Source organism: Columba livia, chromosome 6 (genome assembly GCF_036013475.1).
Source record: "Columba livia isolate bColLiv1 breed racing homer chromosome 6, bColLiv1.pat.W.v2, whole genome shotgun sequence".
In the NCBI taxonomy this organism is placed as follows: domain Eukaryota; kingdom Metazoa; phylum Chordata; class Aves; order Columbiformes; family Columbidae; genus Columba; species Columba livia.
The window spans coordinates 7,730,444-7,750,237 of NC_088607.1; the positions used below are offsets into that span (position 1 = coordinate 7,730,444).

General features: G+C 41.2%; 1 protein-coding gene across 1 annotated transcript in view; it reads left to right on the forward strand.

Moving 5' to 3' along the window:
* The window catches only part of SHTN1 (shootin 1), a 65,371-nt gene that overhangs the window by 41,247 nt on the left and 4,330 nt on the right, over positions 1–19,794 (forward strand). Inside the window, exons 10-16 of the mRNA XM_065066912.1 lie at positions 967–1,120; positions 3,167–3,272; positions 5,170–5,252; positions 8,909–9,018; positions 9,658–9,711; positions 12,939–13,059; positions 13,638–13,821. Of these exons, the coding sequence (XP_064922984.1) occupies positions 967–1,120; positions 3,167–3,272; positions 5,170–5,252; positions 8,909–9,018; positions 9,658–9,711; positions 12,939–13,059; positions 13,638–13,821 (812 nt within the window). The remainder of the gene's footprint in view (positions 1–966; positions 1,121–3,166; positions 3,273–5,169; positions 5,253–8,908; positions 9,019–9,657; positions 9,712–12,938; positions 13,060–13,637; positions 13,822–19,794) is intronic.

A 19,794-nucleotide genomic window follows, 5' to 3' on the forward strand; every position in this document is an offset into this window, starting at 1 on the left:
TTACAAGCATTATATGATATTCAATTAAGTGAAGAGGAGGTAACAGGAGAATATTTTGGATGTTGAGTAATATAAAGGGTATTTTAGGGGGATGAGTTAAGACCAGTTGAGAGGTAGCCAGTTCATGTTAGTATTCTGACCACTTGCTAAAGAAATGTACAGGGAAGAGCCATAAATACGGGAGCAGGGAAATGTTAGGTGAATGCTGCCAAGTGTTGTGATAGGATCTGAAGTGCTAGAATCTGAACAAATATTTTCTTTGAAACTGGACTAGATCAGTCTCTAACTGGGAGAAATCACCATTGTTTCCCTTGAAAGCCTGGAAACAAGTTTTTTGCTTAGCTGTGAGGCCTGTTCTTAAAACTCTGGTAACAAGTAATGCTAGGAAGAGTTAGACAGTTCCTGTGAGCGTTTTTGAAGGATAATTGCCAGTTCATATAAAACCTTTGTATCTTTAGATCCTCAAGTGAAATGTATATATAGGGAGTTGGGAAGCGATTGCTGCTCTGCACCCGAATGCTGCCTCTAAACCTGGTGTTCCATAATTCACCCAATGGCACCTGTATGTGTTGAGACAAGGGAGTTCAAACAACTAACCTGCCAGTGGAAGCAGTAAGTGAGAACAAAAATGTCAATGTTCTCGTGCTTCAAATGGAGAAACCTTCTGAAATTGAATTCTAATTACATGATAAAAGCTCTATACAAATTAAAATGGAAAAATCTTATAGATTAAGTACTTTGGGGCTAAAAACATACTCTAAGAAAGAGATAAAACAGGTTAGGATCTCATCTTTCAGAAAAATCTGTCCAGCTCTCATTGAAAAATTGTCCTCTTTCTGGGAGTCGTAGCTCACTCCTTTGCTATAACATGTTTTCAGGAATAACTGTGCCTGCTGGGTTATTTGTCAAACAGAAGGACAGCAAATAGCTTTTATTTTACTGAATGCTATTGTTTGCCAACTGCAGATCAAAGAGTTGCAGGAGCAGCTAGAGAATCAAGCATTGCATAAGGAGATCAGTCGTCTTAAACAGCAACTCGAACTTTTGGAAGAAGATAAAAAGGAACTGGAGCTGAAGTGTCAGAACTCAGAAGAAAAGGCTAGAGACCTAAAGCATTCAGGTAAAATCATGTAATAACTTTCATTCTAAGGTATAATTGAGGGACTGTGAGTGGTGCATGTCCATTAGAATTATACATGTTACGTTTGAGACTCCAGAAGCAACAGCTTTTGTGTAGCTGAGATCCAGACCTGTGCTTCATGTGACGAGGTTCAGCAGCAGCCTTCAACCACAGAACAGTCGTGTCCAGAATGTGTGTGAAAGAATAACCTGGCAAAACCTGTCATCCTGTTGAGGAGGAAATTCCTGACCTGATGCTCTTCATTTAAAATTGCTTTTAAAAAGGACCCCTGGTGTGTGTGGACTCACTATGGGGAATGTGGGGCTATGGCTGGTCAAGTATTTTGCATGTGCCTTTGCTTTCAGTCCTTGTTCAGCTCAAGGCCTAAGCAGGTGCCAGTTTTAAGTATGATCCCTTGTCAGGGGAAGCCAAAGTCCCTCTCCTTAGCTAAGAGTCCACGTATAACCATGCTTTTCTGAAACAGATCCTGAAGAGCAGGATTATCTTTAAGCTTGTTAGCAGTCTTGCTTGGAAGAGCTGCTTTGTGTTAGTGTTACATTACCCAGCCTTAAAATTCTGCCTAGGTAGTGTATGAGTTCTTCCAGCTGCCTTGGAAAAGGTTGGACCTTCACAGCAGATTCTTTCCTTTAGGCTTGTTTGTCCTCCAGGAGGAATTTATCAGCATAAAGATTGTACCTGGAATTAAAAGTCACTTAGTTGATTTTTCTTTTTAAAGTTAAAACTAATTGTTAAAGATTGTTCTCATAATGATAGATTCAATTAAAATGACAAAGAACTTTTCCATTTTGGAAATGGTGTTCTGTACTCTTCCCATAATTCCTACTGTATCCACAACAATTGCTAAGAATTTTTGTAACTAAAAGAAATGTAAGATGTTTCTTTCTCTGCTTTTGCCCTTCCCCAGTTAATTGCATTTGACAACATTTCAAGTGCAGAAAATTAATTTCCACTTTGTAGATTTGACACAAAAACAGGAGAGAAAGAGTGACTTCTGCCCATTGCCCAGTTTTGACTGTTTTTGTGGGGAAAACCCACACCATCAGCAAGACAGAGATAAGTCTGGATGCTGAAATTGTTCATTTCTTTAATCTCTTGTTAGTTCATTCTCAAATATAACCTCAAATAGACCGTCACAGGAATGTGATAAACTTTTACCTGCTCTGTCATTTTATATGAAGAATCCTGTTTGAGAGAGTGTCACTTTAGTTTCAGAAGTAACTCAGGGCGGAGGTAACTAGTTTCATGAGAATCTTGTGCATCTAGGACATTGTTCTTGGTAGGAAGTGTTGCCAAAAATAGGACTTCCTAGCACTTGTGTGGTTTAGTCTTGTTTGGCTTTTTAGTTAATTACAGAATCACAGAATGTCAGGCATTGGAAGGGACCTTGAAAGCTCAGCCAGTCCAATCCCCCTGCCGGAGCAGGAACACCCAGATGAGGTTACACAGGAAGGTGTCCAGGCAGGTTTTGAATGTCTGCAGAGAAGGAGACTCCACAACCCCCTGGGCAGCCTGGGCCAGGCTCTGTTACCCTCACTGAGAAGAAGTTTCTTCTCAAATTTAAGTGGAACCTTTTGTGTTCCAGTTTGAGCCCATTACCCCTTGTCCTACCATTGGTTGTCACTGAGAAGAGCCTGGCTCCATCCTCCTGACACTCACCCTTTATATATTTGTAAACAGTAATGAGGTCACCCCTCAGTCTCCTCTTCTCCAAGCTAAAGAGCCCCAGCTCCCTCAGCCTTTCCTCATAAGGGAGATTCTCCACTCCATCTTCGTGGCTGCGCTGGACTCTCTCCAGCAGTTCCCTGTCCTTCTGGAACTGAGGGGCCACAACTGGACACAATATTCCAGGTGTGGTCTCACCGGGGCAGAGTAGAGGGGGAGGAGAACCTCTCTGACCTATTGACCACCCCCTTCTAATACACCCCAGGATTAGTAGCTTTTTTTGCTTAAACCATCAGAGTTGCTTTTTAGAGCAGATGTGAGAAACCAAGAACTCACTTGAGTTTGTTTATTGCTCTCATGCAGTTGATGAACTTCAAAAGCGAGTACAGCAATCGGAAAATCCGCCACCGCCTCCACCACCGCCGCCCCCTCCTCCGCTGCCTCCTCCCCCTCCACCCAACCCCATACGGTAAGAGCTTGAATCAAGGGTCACAGCGTTAATGCTTTGCTGAAGCAGAATGCATTACATGAGCAGGAGGAGCGTCTTTAAAGAATAAAAAACAGACTTTCTCCATCTGTCTTGGGCTCCTTACCAGCAGGACACATTCCCTGTCCCACCTGCCAACAGACCAGCACCTTGACCAATTTTGCACAGTGTCTGCCTTGCCAAACCTAATAAATTGTTTAGACTGTGGTTTTGGAGGAGGGGGGATACCTGTCTCCTCTAAATATAGGAGATTATTTTTTTCTTTCCACCTGGTAGCTGTAATTATAGACTTGTGAAGTGCTTGTCTGAATCTACTGGTAAGAAAACCCCTTTGAAGCAAAGGATATGTTGGATTACGCTGTGTCGCTTCCTGTCGGATGCTGGTGATGAAAGTGCAGACTCCATTGAGTTCCCACAATTGCTTTCAAAAGTTAAAAATAAAAAAAAAAAATAAAAGAAGAAAAACAAATGGACAGACAAAACAAACAAAAACCCAAAAGGAAACAAACAAAAAAGAAACAAATGTCCAACAACAAAAAACAAACAAACCAACCAACCAAAAAAAACCAAATGCACACACACACAAAAACAACCAAAAGCCCCACAAAACCAACCAAAACCCCCACAAAAACAGCAACAAAACACCACAGAAAATCATCACCCCGTCATCAAGCAGTTTTGGGTGAAATTGTCAAAATTAAGCCTGATTTTTGCAGAGGACCGTAAGAGAGCCTGGCCAATATATGATGTATCGGTCAGTAGATCCAAATTAATTAACTAAGCCCCAAGATGTGCTTAATGAATTTTAGGAACTCTGCTAATCTTCATGTCGGCTGCTTGGTTTTAAAAGTGAATGGACTTTGATGACACTTTCTAACCTTCTGTAATAGAAATCATATACAGGAGTCTTTTTAACTACAGTGTTAAATACATGAATAGAGATGATTACTAGGGAGAATTCATCTCTGTGCATCTTGCTTTGTTTTTAGAAATCCAAACTAAACATTTTCTGAACAATTATGTTTGGCCTTTTGTTAACTCATTTGCCTTGTTCGCTTCACTCTCACTAATGTGCAGCATGAATTAAGCATGTGGGGGTGTTGTGGGGTTTTGTTTTGCATATATTTGCACCATTTATTATTTGGAGTAGCTACCGTTATTCATTTTAAGCCCTGTAGTAGCTAAATCAGAGTATTTCCTTCAGGCACTGTGAAGTTTATGTGCATAGAGGTGGCTTGAGGGCCAAGGCACAGGATGCTGCTTGTTTCTGGGACAGAGTTTTGGCTCTTTATATCAGGAAGGTCACTGCTCCATAAGGAGCAACGTTCAGTAGGGAGCAACGGGCTCCACTGACACATCAAATGTGCACAGGAGCTTATACTTGGGCTTCAAGATGAATAATTTCCTTGCCTGAGTTTTTACATTTTGACTATAGTGAAGGGATAATTATTTGACACTGTAAGAAGATTACAAACTTGGAGTTGGTGGGGAGATACTGATCACCATATTTAAGTGTCCTCTGGAGAATAATACTTCACTTCAATATCTACAGCTCTTCCTTCTTTTTATTATGCCGGAGCAGCTTCAATTTGTCATGTGTCACAATGAGACACTGCCTTTTAATATTCACATCTGGAGTGTTTTGATTTGTGCCTAATGTCTGTTAAAAAGAAATAAATTTTGCTGGTGCATTTTGATGGGAGGCATTGTGGGGGGTAATTCAGCACATACATCTGCATTCAAGAACTGTTAAATGAGTCTTTTGTAAGTAGCTGTGTAATCAGGTATAAGCAAGCTGTTTGTGTGTCGTGCTTGAGTGCATTCTAACGGTGTGTAATACAGGACAGAATGACAATCTGCAGTTTCATTTTCCCCAAAGGTCTCTGATGTCGATGATTCGCAAGAGATCTCACTCCAACACCAACGTGAGCAAGAAGGAGAAACCTCCTCAGCAGGAGTCAGGTACGACTCATCCTGCCCTGAGTCGTGGGGATTATTCACTGGGTGCTGCAGGTAGAGCTGGTGAGGGTGAACTGTGGGGACAGGTAGTGATGCAAATGCTTAGAATCGTCAATGTTGACTGCTGCTCCCACTGTCTACATTTGTCTACATTTCAGCCCAGAAACGTGATTGTGGCCTGGGTATGTGTGCTCTGAGGTAGGAAGTGTTCTCTGGCACTGTAGCTTTGGTACTCCTGTGAGGAGTGGCTGAGGACTTTGGGCTTGTTTAGTTTGGAGAGAAAGAGCCTGAGGGGTGATCTCATGGCTCTCTACAGCTCTTTGAGGGGGGGACATGGAGAGGGAGTTGCTGAGCTCTTCTGCCTGGGATCCAGTGATAGGACACATGGGAATTGGTCAAAGCCTTGTCAGGGGAGGTTTGGACTGGACATGGGGAAGTATTTCTTTACCAAGCGGGTGGTCGAACACTGGAACAGGCTTCCTGGAGAGGTGTTTGATGCCCCAAGCTCCTCAAGGTTTAAGGGGCATTTGGACAATGCTCTTAACAATGTGCTTTAACTTTTGGTCAGGCAGTTGGACTAGATGATTATTGTAGGTCCTTTCCAGCTGAAATAGTCTATTCTGTTCTACCGCAAGCTTCCTTGAGATCCCAAGCACATTTGTGAATCACTCATACCCATCTGTCTCCACAACTGAACTGATCAGCATCCAATTTACATTTTCCAGATGGATTTTAGTATGGACAATCTTTGAGGCTGCAGATCAAAAACCTGAAGGGAAGAGCTAGCACTTGCTGTAACTGAAGACAAGTTCTAATCTTTCTACTTCTGGCTCTGATGCTTATCAGATGCGTCACTGAGCTGATGTATTCTCCCACATCAGCGAATTAAATTATCTTTCTTTTTTTCCCTGGGGGAGAGGGTGGTTGTGTTTCAAGCTCACAGAGGGACCTGACAAGATAAACACTTGGCTGAATATGGTGATGTGCTGGGTGAGATGGATGGGAGAACAGGATGGTTTAATTCGTGCCACACGCTGTTACACTGAGTCCATGCAGCTTGTTGAGCTGCACCCTGGCAATTTGGTACCACCTATAGTAGGTGCGTTGTAGCAATGTTGAGAGGCTCAACCTACACCTCTAAACTGGAGATACTACAGCACGTAGCTGCAGCTGCGGTGTGTCCAGAACTTCGCACTTCCGCAGGTTAACTGGAAGAAGCAGAAGAACAAACCCAACGAGCATTAAGTGGAGAGCAGGTTATATACAGGATAATACAGGGAAGTTTCCAACTTCCAAATGGCTTGTGATTTCTTCTGCCTTGAGCCTCTCCACAGAGCTAGTTTGTTAAATGCTTCATTTTTCATCCCCCAATTCATATCTTATGAAATTACCACTCAGGTAATGCTAATCCTTTAATAATATGGGAAACCTGAAACAAAACAAATCTTGCACTAAGGTGGCTCTGCATGCAAAGTAACAGCTGAAATTGCGTTTTATTGTTGTTAATGGAAGCTGGAAACTTAGTAGGTTGAGAACAGGAGTTAAGTACAGATTTACAGATGATCATGAGAGCCTGAAGACTCAGAGCTAGTTAGACGAGCATTGCTGGTTAAATAGCCAAGGTTTTTCTCGCTGTTTCTCGCTTCCTTTAGAACCAGCAGGAGTTTGTAGTGAATTGCTTAACTCATTTGCTGCCACTTAAACAAAGAAGGGGCCTGCAGAAGGGAACCTGACTAAAATTATAGGTATGGAATATAACTGTTAAAGAAAAAAATCACTGTTAGCAGACTGTAATGGTATGTAAGCATGGCTGGATTGTTGCATGGGACCAACAGGCAGAAAGTGGGGGAGAGGAAGGATTACACCCCCCCATTTCTCAGAGGAATAGAGGAATGGGGTGACTTGGGCAAATCCCTGGGGAAATCATTGGGAACTGGTTACCAGTCTGAGAGAAATAAGGTTCTTGGTTTGGGTAAAATAATGAGAGAAGTGACCTTGTACCAAGCTCTCTGATGAAGAGTCAATCTTATCTTTCGGTAAAAGTTCAGTTATATTGCCTTCATTTATCAAGTTTCCTTACCTTGAAGTGTCCTAGATGTTTTGATTACACCTTTTTGTTGAGACTGTTATAAACAGTGATTGCAGGAAATACTATGAAATTCACTGTAAGTTCTTTACGCCCCATTCTTTCATTATTTATTAGCAAACTTTAACAGTTCTGACCTTTCTTCAATCACATACAAAGTGCTTCTTCTCTTAATAGTTGAGCTGTTCTTAAAATGAAAATAAAAAAGGAGGAAAGTTCTGTCTTGATCTAGTTATTATATCCAACTTGAGGCTTGTTTTGACCCTTGTTAAGGACCTAGAATGAGTGGTTTCTATCCCATACCACCAATTAAGCTTTTATATTTGAAACAGCCTGTTTGTGAAATTAAAGCCTGACATTAAATCGGCTTACAATACAGAAACTGCATTTCTGTGAATCATCAATAGTACCCTGACAAGTGAGAGAGCAAAAGTCTATTTAAAATTCCTGTTATATAAGGTACAGCGCTGCAGCTTTGAATAGCGTCAACCATATTTCTCCATTGCTTTAAGTACTCTTTTTTCCCCCTTTTCAGTGTGGCATGTTAAGTGTCTTTCATTACATTACCCATAACACTGATAAGTTAACAGGTATTGTTTTGGTTCATCACACATCTTCCCGTTTCATCTGAATATTTTGCAGTCCTGATACTTAATCTCTTGAAAAAACAATTGTTTCCTTTCGTGGTATGAAAGTTTTGCCCTTTAACTTGGTGCAACGTTCTTAAAGGTATGTTTGTAGTTTGGTCTGAGATGTTGGTGTATCATTCCAGCAAGGTTCTTAAGCCCACGTGAAACACAAGACACGTTTAGTAGCCCTGTAATGGGCATTAACAACTAGTCCTGGCTCAATGAAGCTGTGGAAATTTCTGCTGAGCCACAGTGAAGAGCTAAGAGTGGAAGTGGGGCCATGTTCTTCAGTCCTTTCCAAACAGTTGTAGGAGCTTTGTGTTTTTCAGGATCTGGGCCCTGCTTCTGTCCAAACTTCTGCAGGTGCTGCCATTTGGCATCTGCGAAGTCCCTGCTGGATCTTCAGTGGGTGTAGGTTGGCGTTTGATCCTTGAAGAGCTTGTGACAGTTTGGCTGATAGCAAAGATCACTAATAGTGCTGTACCCAGAAACTAGAATTCCTGATAACTAGAGATGAGATTTCTGGTTTCTGCTACCATGCAGATGAATGCAATGTAAGGTAAAGTGCCTCTGTGTGGGGCGGAAAATTAAGGGTGAGGTAGTGGTCCTGCAAGAAAACCCTGTGAACAGCCCACTTGTGGGGAGAAAAATCAGTCTATGTATGCTTATGATTTATGTTTTTTAATAAAACTGAGGAAAAACGTGGATTTGGATAGTATGTGGGCAATACGCATCACACATACAGGCAGGAAGACCTACTGCAGGGAGTATAGCTAAGTATATTGTATATATAAATGCTGTTTCATTATTAAAACTAATTTATGATTATGGTAACTGGCTATATGTTGCAAGCAAGCTGTTTAGGAGGCCATTTAACATGTCTTTTTACTATTTCTCTGTAGTTCATGTCTGGCATGTGATATGCTCTTTGATTTTTGGAACAGGTGAAGAAGTTACAGATCTGAAGAGACAAGCTGTTGAAGAAATGATGGACAGAATTAAAAAGGGAGTTCATCTGAGACCAGTCAACCAGTCAAGCAGACCTAAAACAAAGGTTTGGAATAGATAACAGAGCAATAATACTAGCTAAGTACAGTAATTTAGACTGAAATCAGGCTTTCTGTAAATCATTCAAAAGAATACATTTGCTTCGCCTCATTTGCTTGATTCCAAGTAAAATTAATTAGAGCAGCATATATCTGAAAAATAAGAAGCCAACAGTAAGTAAACAGCAGCCCAGTTTCTTTGACACAGAAAGGAACTGAAAGCAAACATCTTGTAAGGAAACAACTACTGGGAAACTAAAAGCACAGAGGGAGTAACTGAATTGGGTAAAGGGAATGGTCAAGAAGCAGACTGTATTTAGCAGTATTTCTTCCTTTTGTGCAACACATAGCACTAATACATGAATGTGGCTGCTGTAAAATATAGCTTGCAGTCTTCACAAAAGCATAATCATTCTTTAGGTACAAGCTGGGATTCACAATGTTACAAGCTCAGGTTCTCCCCTTCATCTGAAAGGAAGAATAGTTTGAACGTTAACCACGCACCCGTGAGAGGAGAGAGCAGAGGAACATAACACAACCACACACCTGTGCAGGAGACCCGTGCGTGACGTCTGTCTTCAAGTACAAAGTCTGTCACAGTCCATTTCACCTGTTTTTTAACCTGCGTGTGTTTTGTTTGTTTACAGCCAGAAACACCAAAGCCCTCTGAAAGTGCAATGAAAGAATTAAAAGGGATTCTGGTAAGAAAACTTGTAGTTTATATTTCAGTTATTTCTTCTCATTGAGCTGACAGGGTCTTCTGTGCAAAATAGCCAAGTATTTGAAAGTTCTGTGTTACTGTTTTGGTTTGAAGCTGTTGAGCAGTTCTAGAGTGAATCCCCCGATTCCACTTTTGACTTTGGTCCGGCTGAAAGATTGGTTTTAGTCTTGCTGACAGAATTTATTTTGGAGAAAACCAGCCTGTTAACTCTCCTCCAGAGTTGTGTGTTCCTGCCGCTAGGGGGGATGTTCTGGTCTGCACCTGCCAGAGATCCTTTGGAAACTTTCCAGGTACTCACAGTGGGGATGCTCAGGGAGGGAGAGGCAGCAGAATAAATCTAGTCCCAAGTGAAGCCCCTGAACCGCACATAGAGGAAACGTAGGGTTCTTGTCACCTGCTCTGAGCTCCTGCTCTCTCCTGAGGCACTGAATTTCTTGTTAGCATAGATGTAGCCTGAACAGAGCAAGAGCTCTGCAGTCTGTCTGCATTTATATGTAGAAAAAAAATGATTCTGAATAGCTGTCCTATTAGGCATGTATTTGGTCCTGCTCAGAGCAACATGCTAAGTTTGCTGCTGTTCTGTCCTTTACTCCTACATCACATTGCTTATTTAACTTGCTGTTTCTTGTGGACAAGTGCTAAAATTGTATCAAATAGTCAGAAGGATGGTCTTGCTCCCTGACTTCTGTGACCCTGAAGCTTTTAAAGTGAAGTGCAACTTTAGTGCATCAGGTGACATTTTGGCTTTGTAAGGTGAAATGTGGTGAAATTCTGCCCATATTGAAGCAAAACATTTCACATCCACTCCACAGCAGGTAAGGCTGTATTTTAATCATCCATAATAGCACCTAAACAGCCTTTATAGAAATAACTTCAGTATTGTCTTGAGTGATGTGAGACAGTACATCAAGTGTAGCCACTGCGATGTTAAGAGACTGTGCTGTGATTTAAAATGAAGCGTGCGGCACCGATGGCACATTAAATTTACTGTTTCCAGTCATATGAAAGCAGGGGAAGAAGAGAAGAAGTGATTTAGAGAGCCATCAGACCTTCATGCTGAGCTCTAATTAGAGAGGCAGATAATTAAATGTGTAGGTAAATAGAAAAGGAATAAAATGCAGCACAGAGATGGTGTTTTAAACGTAACTCCGTGAGTACAGGAATGGTTTGATACAGTGTGCTGTTTGGACCAGTGAGGGTTGGACCCACGATCCTGCTGAAGGTCCTTTTGTTTTCTAATAGCTGTTTTATTTCTTTGACGCTGTATCACTGACATCAGGGGAGATTTGATTATGTACTTGAGGGGGAGCAGAAAGTCACTGCACTTCTGTATCTCGCTTGTTACTCTTGAGCCTCTCAGGATATTTGTGGCATAAGACAAACTGTGTAAAATCCAATGCCAGTCTATTCCTGAGACCAGTCATTAGGCACAGTCAGACAACAAACATGGGGGTGGGATGTGATGGAGTAAACATTTGTTGTTACTATGTTAATTATGCATTTCATGTAGACCTCTATATAATTGGTACAAACAAAACACATTTATGTTCTGTAAATTGCAGAGTTCGAGTGACTCCATTGCTCAAGTGGCTTTTGTACAGATCTGGAGCATACTACTCATTAATAATATACCTGCTCAGTTCAATTTCAAATACTTGCCAAAGAAATACTTCAACTTTTGGGCGGGGGTGAAGAATTAGTAGCTGAAAGTAACACAGCTTTTGCAACTTGGGATGCTGTTTCTTTTTGTCGTTTGCTGGTTCTGTGTGGAAGTTATGTGCTTGTCAACAGAAGATGTTAAGAACATGTTATTTATGCTCTGGATAGATGCTATAAGATACATTTTGGAATATTAAATAAATGGGATTCCTAAAGGTGGCAAAGACTCAGAGGAGGAATGAAATAGCACAAGGGGCCCAAATTTTCAGTTGCATTATAAACATCTTTTAGGGAAGTTTTACAGTGAAGTGAGTGCTTATCTAGTAACTGACTTTTGTCCGTTGGGAAATACATGCTCTGTGCACTATGTACCTGTTAAAATGTGAGCAATTTGAGGAGGTTTCAGGTTTTGATCAAAGCAGATTTTTTTTATTTCCCCAAGAAAAGTGCTCCTGGATATACATTTTGCTGATTCAAGATACTCACCTTGGCATAAGCCAGTAATAGAATTAGTTTCTATTTTGTATGTATGAAAAAATGTTTCAGCTTGGTCTAATCCTGTGTGTAAGAGAAACCATGAAGCATCTGGGCATAGGCTCAGGTTTGTGTCAGATCAGGTAGATTATAGGATAGAATAACAGTATCACAGTATCACAGTATGTTTGGGATTGGAAGGGACCTCAAAAGCTCATCCAGTCCAATCCCCCTGCTGGAGCAGGAACACCCAGGTGAGGTCACACAGGAACATGTCCAGGCGGGTTTGAATGTCTCCAGCGAAGGAAACTCCACAACCTCCCTGGGCAGCCTGTTCCAGTGTCTGTCACCCTCACTGAGAAGTTGTTTCTTCTCAAATTTAAGCGGAACCTCTTGTGTTCCAGCTTGATCCCATTACCCCTTGTCCTACCATTGTTTGCCACTGAGAAGAGCCTGGCTCCATCCTCGTGGCACTCACCCTTTATATGTTTATAAACATTAATAAGGTCACCCCCAGTCTCCTCCAAACTAAAGAGCCCCAGCTCCCTCAGCCTTTCTTCATAAGGGAGGTGCTCCACTCCCTTAATCATCTTTGTTGCCCTGCGCTGGACCCTCTCCAGCAGTTCCCATAGTGACTCCTGCGGATATGTGTACACACTGGGATGCAGCAGCACAGGACCATGCTAAAATACAAAATAAGGATCTTTGGCTTTTTGCTAGTAGAGATTAATTATGGGCATGATAACACTCTAGCAGTTTTTAAAGATCCTTTAAATATTAAGATGGAGGAAGTCGGCAGTTCCCTGCAAACATCAGAGTTTGTTCATTACTGATTCAGAGCATCTTTCTGAAGCCTGATATCAACCCTGTAAGGTGTAGGTGTGATTAATCTGTGCATCTGGAAATCCATGTAAGGGGGGCAGTGGTGAGCCAAGCCCCAGCTGCTCGCTGTTGTATTAATGGAAGAGCTTCTCACACTGATATAGAATTGCAGTTGTTTTTCTGCAACTTGAAAGTTTTTCAATTTGTGCATATGAGATGTTTGGCAAGACATAATATATCCTCTTACTGTAGGAAACACTGAACAAATCCACTAGTTCCCGAAGCTTGAAGTCCCTTGAAACAGACAGCAGTGAAACGGAGCTGGAACGAGTTCTGCGGCGCCGGAAAGTCACCACAGACCAGGACAGTGGCAGTAAGTGACTGGACTCCTTCGTGGTCCTTGTCTTCTCTATGCTTTAAGTGACCTTTGAAGCTTTACTTTCTCTTCCAGACTATTGCCATTTCAGCCATTACGGAGAACCTTGCTTACTTCTATGGTGACTCACTTTTATGTCACACATGTCGCTTTTCATCCTCATTTTTTCCAAGAGGTGCCTCCATCAGGATTTTCTGCCCACGCAGCCATATAAACACAGGCTGCTCTGTCCTGCCTGCAGCTCAGACACTCTAGTTAAGAGTTAATAGTCTGACCCTACTGTTAAAATACTCTTCAAAGGAATGATAACCAGAGAAATGGGGTTTAGGACTAATGTTTTGAATTAATCTTGTCTACAGAGAAAGGGTGTGTAGTTTTTAAGCTATGCTTTACTATCAGCATCTGTAAGAAACTGTCCATGTTCTGCCTGGTTAGAAACAGAGCCTGTGCAAGTGTAAGTCTGTGCCATAGCTGATCCAGACGTGGCTGCTTTTAATGTCACTCAATGGTTTTATCTTGGACTCTGTAGAGAGACAGTTCAGTGACAGAAGCATTAAATTGTCTTTGGGTTTTAGGTCCCACTGGATTCTTGGCCACATCAGAATCAAAATCTCTGCCTGTGCTGGGTTCGGGAGCCAGTGCCGCACAAACAGCACCGAACAAGAAAGACCTGGAGACAGAATTCACTTCCAAAGTACCCGCCTCAGGTCCTGTCTCTAACCAGCCTGAGGGTGTCACAGGCTCCAAGCCTACATTACAGTAAGTAGAATATGGATTTCTAGATAGATTTGAGTACAAGGTCTGGTTAGCTGGTGCATTTTGAAAGTGCTTTAACATCTATTTTGGTTAAAAGGATAAATGTACAGTCTGCAACTGTTTACCACTGACTCATCAGATAATTGCAGTCTCACGTGGAAGTAGAAGTTGAATTATCCTTAATAAAGTTCTTTTCCTGTAGAATACTTGAGCATTCTAGGAAAAAAAGTTAATTTTCTCTACTAAAAAAAATAGAACTCGAAAAGTTTTCAAGGAATAGTAATCTTGAGTTTTTTGCAATATCTGAAGAGGGAAAATAGTTATGCACTTAACTCCTGATTTTTAAAATAGGTAGTTCTAGCAATTTAAGTCGTATTAGTCTGTGTGCAGGTGTGCAGGGCAGTTTCTGTTGAGCCAAAATTGAGTGGTAATTATTACTGTTAAATGTTTGTTGGTTAAAACTCTGAACTACCTTTAAATCCCAATATCAAGATTCTTCAAAAAAAAACCCACCCCAAAACCCTGGTTAGTGCTGCATTTGCACAGGCAGGCAGAGGAATCTTTTGTCTCAAGAGACTGAAGACCCAAGGTGCCAGTTCAGCATCAAAGAGTTAAACCTGCTTCAGGGCTATTTATTTCAGGCGGATCGTACGGAGGATGGGTTTGTTTTATAACACCACCAAGCTCCTTCTGAAATCAGGCTGTGCCCTTCCTTCAGTTCCCTTGCCAGGTGGTTTGTCAGTTTGTCACTTCAAGAAAAGGAAATAGATGAGACAAATGAGATCGGCAGAATATTGTAATCATGTCTAATTAAACCTCTGAATTCCTGTTCTGTCAGTTGAAAAATACCACCAGTACCAATTCTAGCAAGGCTCCATTGCTTAGTTCAAAGGAGTAAGTCACGGCAAATGAGCTGGAAATTCAGTTCGCATTTATTTTTATGAACTAATATTTACTTCACTCTCCTGTAGGTACTTTTATCATTTATTTTAAATGGATAAAGAGCTCAATTTCATTTTTGCCCTACAGTTTTTTTAGTTCGCACTGAGTTTTAAAAGCAGATTGTGTTTTGCAATCATATGTATTTCCCCCTTTTATTTCATTTAAGCATCCTTAGAAGAAAGGTGATCTTCATTTTAATTTAATCAGAAAGATGAAGATTTGTTCAACAGTTAATTTGGGATGAATAATGCCATTGGGTTTTCTTGAACTGCTACCCTGACAGAAAGGTGAGGTTGTTCCTGAAAAATACTGTTTGTAGTTTGTGGATTTCTACAATTTTGAACTGATAACCTTAATCAGAAAATACAGCAACTCTTTGCACCTTTTGTCTACCTTTTATTCCACCAAACTAAGTGCAAATTGCATTTACAAGAAAGGAAATGAAATAATTGCAGGCCCCAAGGTCTCGCAGAATGCATGGTGAATTGACAGTGAAAAGGATCTTGTGTTGACAGTCACGGTTGTTATGTGTTGTAAAAGCATATGTGAAGCTCAATTTATTTCTCAGCTTGCCTATTCAGTGACATCCTAAAAGACACATTTCACTTTAATTTATCTGTTTAAAGCATTAAAACAAATGTGGTGGGCCAGACTCCTTAGTGCTGCAGGGCTTCTTTGTGCTGTCGCTGGTGTAAACCTGCTTAATTGGAAAGACTCATCATTGAGGATGGTTTTCCAGCAGCGAGAAGGTGCTGGGGCGCTCATACTCTGATGCCGCTGGGCTGGCAGGGAGGAGCAGAAATAACCTGGATGCTTCGCACCACGGTTAGTTGCAATTACTATATTTTTTTTCTTCTGAGCACTGTTTGCAGCAGAGGTTGGGAGAGGCAGCCTCCAGACTCCCAGGTGTGTGAGCGTTGTTTTGAAACACAGCTCACTCAAAGCAGACGTCAGAAAGAGGTTTATTTGTCTAACGTGCCTGACAACTTGGCTGTAGAATCAGTTTTCTGGGCTTCCCTGAGTACATCTATACTAGCAGTTTAGTTTGGGTCAGCAGAACACTTCTGAAGCCAATCTCCCTACTGTCCCTCGTTTGATTTGTGTCCCGGCATGGTCTCAGTGCATAAACTGGATCTCTGGATTCATTGGATGGGTGAAAATAAACCAGAAGATGTGATCCAGTCTTTCGTGCCTGGCCTAGGGGCCACATGAGAGCTGGTTCAGTGAATAACCACCCCCCGAAACACGTGTTACGAGGACACCAGTCTGAAGCACAGGCTGTTCCCCTCCTGTTGCACCACACTTATTTCCTGAAGCCGCCCGTGTTAACTAAACAAACAGCACGCTGCTTTGACCAGATACCCTAAATGACAAAGGCACACAAAAGAGTTATTGTGGCTCCTCTTCTCCTCATTCATACCTGAGGTAAAAGGATGCAGCTGTCTTATCATTTGCAATTCCTTGAAATCTGACAAAGGTGTGACCTACTCCAACTGTTTGCAGCAGCCAAGCAAACCTTTTGTAGCTCAGTAGAGGACTGTGTGTCTCATAATTACCAGGTGTCTCTTTTTTTCTTCACCTGGATTTTAATTGACAGCTTCCTATTTGAAACCTTAGGGATAGTTGTGCATGAAATATTTCTCTTCGCTGCACCATTTACTAAGGCTTGTAATCTGAAGGAGGAGGTAATACTTCCAGACATCTAAATGCAAACAGCCCTATTCATCATTCTTTATGTTGAGTAACAGTTGAGCACACCAGTTCTCATGGAGAAAGAAGGTTGGGACTTTGAAAAAGACACAGGCTTGAAAATGTGTCTGTGAACAACAGGTAGACACAAGTCAGCTCATTGAGAAAAATCCTGGATCCTCCCTGCCCCCAAGTCAGGTTCAATCTAACCCAAATCCTAAGGGGGTGAGGAATGTCAGCATTTGCTTGAAGTAGGACTTGCAATATGGTTACTCTGTGCTTAAGTGTTACTAAAGCCCTGGCCTCCAGCTGAATCAGCTCAGCCACTGGTGTGAGCTGCCAAAGGCAAAAAAAGGCTGTAATGTCAACAAATACACGTTGATTCTGAAACTTCTCCTTGATGGTAGCTCAGACAAGTTAATTTCCAAGAAAAATTAGGGCTTCAAACCACTAAGTGAGGTGTTATTTCAGTGCAGGGGGTTGTTAGAAGAAGGGTCTGAAGCCATTAAGCAGGTGATCCATAACGTGTGAAGTTTCGCTGAGGTTGTGCTGAAGGGGATGACATAATAATGTGTGTCCTGTAGAGAAATTGAGGCTTTACCTCAGTATTCAGGTAACTTCCTCTGCAAATCTCTTCCCAAATGTTTAACCCAGCGTGAGCGTAATTCTGTGACAATTGCTTAGAAGAGAACAGGTGACAATTGAGTTGCACTGGGAGCGGGAGAGTTCCCGTGACGCCCTGGGGGTGCAGACACAAAGGTGTGGCTGCCCCTGGGTTTGGGGGGATTTTGTTTCCTTTCTGTTTTTTCCAGCACTTTGTAAACATTTTGTTTCTGGGCAGCAGAGTTCTCCCCTAACAGAGTGAACCACAGAGAGGGTTAGTCTTAATCTGATGATTTTATACAATTAAAGGATTTGTCCTTCTTCTGGCTGTAATCTTAGTACCCTTGAATCATCCACCAGCTCTGCGGGAAGCTGCTCAGCCTGAGCCAGAAAAAACTCTAAAGGTTTTCCAGTGCAGCTTGAACGTGGGTAATTTAGCCTGAACAACAAATGAAGAAAACAATGAGATGTTCCAGAAGTTTGAGGTCTCCTCAATATTAACTGTTTTAAAAATACTGTCACACATTTTTCATAGACTGCGCTTTTTGTGCGCGCTCTGAGTGCAGGTAGAAGCTCTCCAAGATTCTTCGTTTAAATTAATTTGCCAATCTCTGTGAGCATTTTTTAAAAAGCACCATAAAAATGGGAAAAATCTCCATACAAAGGTTGTCTGCAGTTCCATTCTGCTCACTGCTCTCTTGATCACCTTTCTGCTCAGCAAGATTTGGCAGAGGTGTTCCAGAAATGGAGGTTTATTGCACTTTCTTCACAGATGCCTGGTGTTACAGATAGTGCTGGGACTATTATATCAGAGGAGGGAACCACCAGACTAATTCACTGGTGTTTGTGTTCCCTGTCATTTCCTTTTGACAAATCCTGTAGTGTGATGGAATTTTTTGTTCGCTGAAGATGTTCAAAATTTGAAATTGGTGTCTTTTTTACTATTGTTCAGTAAAAAATCGTTGTTACTCAGTTGTTGCCTTTGGTCCTGTCTCTTGTATTCCCCTGCCTTGTTAAAAATTCTGAAATATTTAAGAAATGCATATATGGCTTTTATTCTCAGTAAAAGTCTTTGAGTGAGGATAAGATCACCTGATATGGGGATCTTGCAGTACAATGGGAATGCTGGGGTGGGCTGGGCGGTACCTAGGCAAAGGACAAGCTCTAACTGAGATGCAGGCCTGGCTTTTAAGCATCATAAAGAAGCAACTGGTGGTGAGCAACTGTCAAATCAGCTTAATGTTTCAAATCTCACCTCTGGGGAGTAAGGAATGGCACTGGGTGAGTTTTAGTTAGTTTTGATTTAGAAAGCAATTTTGCTTTGAAGGGTGATGACAGCTGTTTCAGCATCCTCAATGGGGCAGCTCGCTCAAAGACCATGTCTACTAATTCAGTGCCATGTTGGTGTCGGCTCTTGTAGCAGAAACGGCTTCGGTCCCACCAGCTCAGACTCCAGGCAGAGTATCCGTGGGGACTCTCCCATGCCTACACTGTTTACTTACAAAAATAGTCTTCGTTGGAATAGATTTTTACCAGCATTTTCTAAATACCCTGTAAAAAAAAAATTGATATTCGTACAGTATTCTCAACTGGTTTCCTTTAGCCTTCTGCTTTTATGTATTGTTAGGAAATTGGATGGGACTTAATCCAATAAAATTTTCCATGATATTTACATAAAATTCTGGTTTCTAATGGAAACACATAACAGTGATTTCATGAATAGAGCACTGAGCGAGGTTAAATAATACCAAGGTTATAATATTAACCAGAGGAAACAAAGAAAATTCAAGTCTCAGTTGTCAATCCGACCCTTAGTTTGTCCTTTTGTGCTCCTACTGTAAATTATTTACAAAGGGCACAGCAGTACTAGTTCACAGATGGCCCATCAGGCGTAACCCTTTATTTTTACACCTTCTGTAGCTTCTGTAACTAAATAAATGGAATATATTGCTTTTTGGGGCTGTTCTCTCACAAGCAGTACTCAGTACTGCATGGGACATTGCATATCCTGTACAATTAATCTAAAATATATTTATCATCTAAATTTGAATTTCACAGTACGGATTTTATGTGTTCAGTCATAGAAATGTATGCAGACTTAGGAACAATTATGCATGAATGAGTACAATAGGACTAGGTTGTCAGTTTCTGGCATAAATATATAGTTGGACAAATAACAAGAATACTGATAGAGACATTAACAATCTTAATGAACAAAGAGCTTTGCATAGAGCTAAATGCAAATACTTTGGACAAATTTGTAATTGTTTAAAACTGTGGCTAACTACATCTGTACTAATTGCTTTTCCCAGTTTTATTTGTAGCAGCAAAACCCTTTTTTTGAAAGGGAGCACCAAAATTATGTTCATTCTTACACTGAAACTTTATTATGCCTGTATTCTGGTCTCGACAAACTAGGGAAAATGAGCTATGAATACCTGATAAATAGGGTTAATAATTTTTAACAATACCTCAGCTGTAACAGCATCACTGTCAGGCTGGTGCTGCAACCGTGTAAAGGAAGAAGGGAATGTTCGTACAACAAAGTCTGAATAGTAATTCTTATTTTTATGCTTGAAACGCTGATTTAATCACTGGTTTTCTCCATTAAACTACTTTATATCGACATCTTTCATTTTTCTGTCCTTTGAAGGTGGTAAATATGATTGCCGTTTTATCCATTTTTGTTATAAATGAAACAGACTTCAGAGCGCTTGGCTGTGCATCAGTTGTTGGAATGCT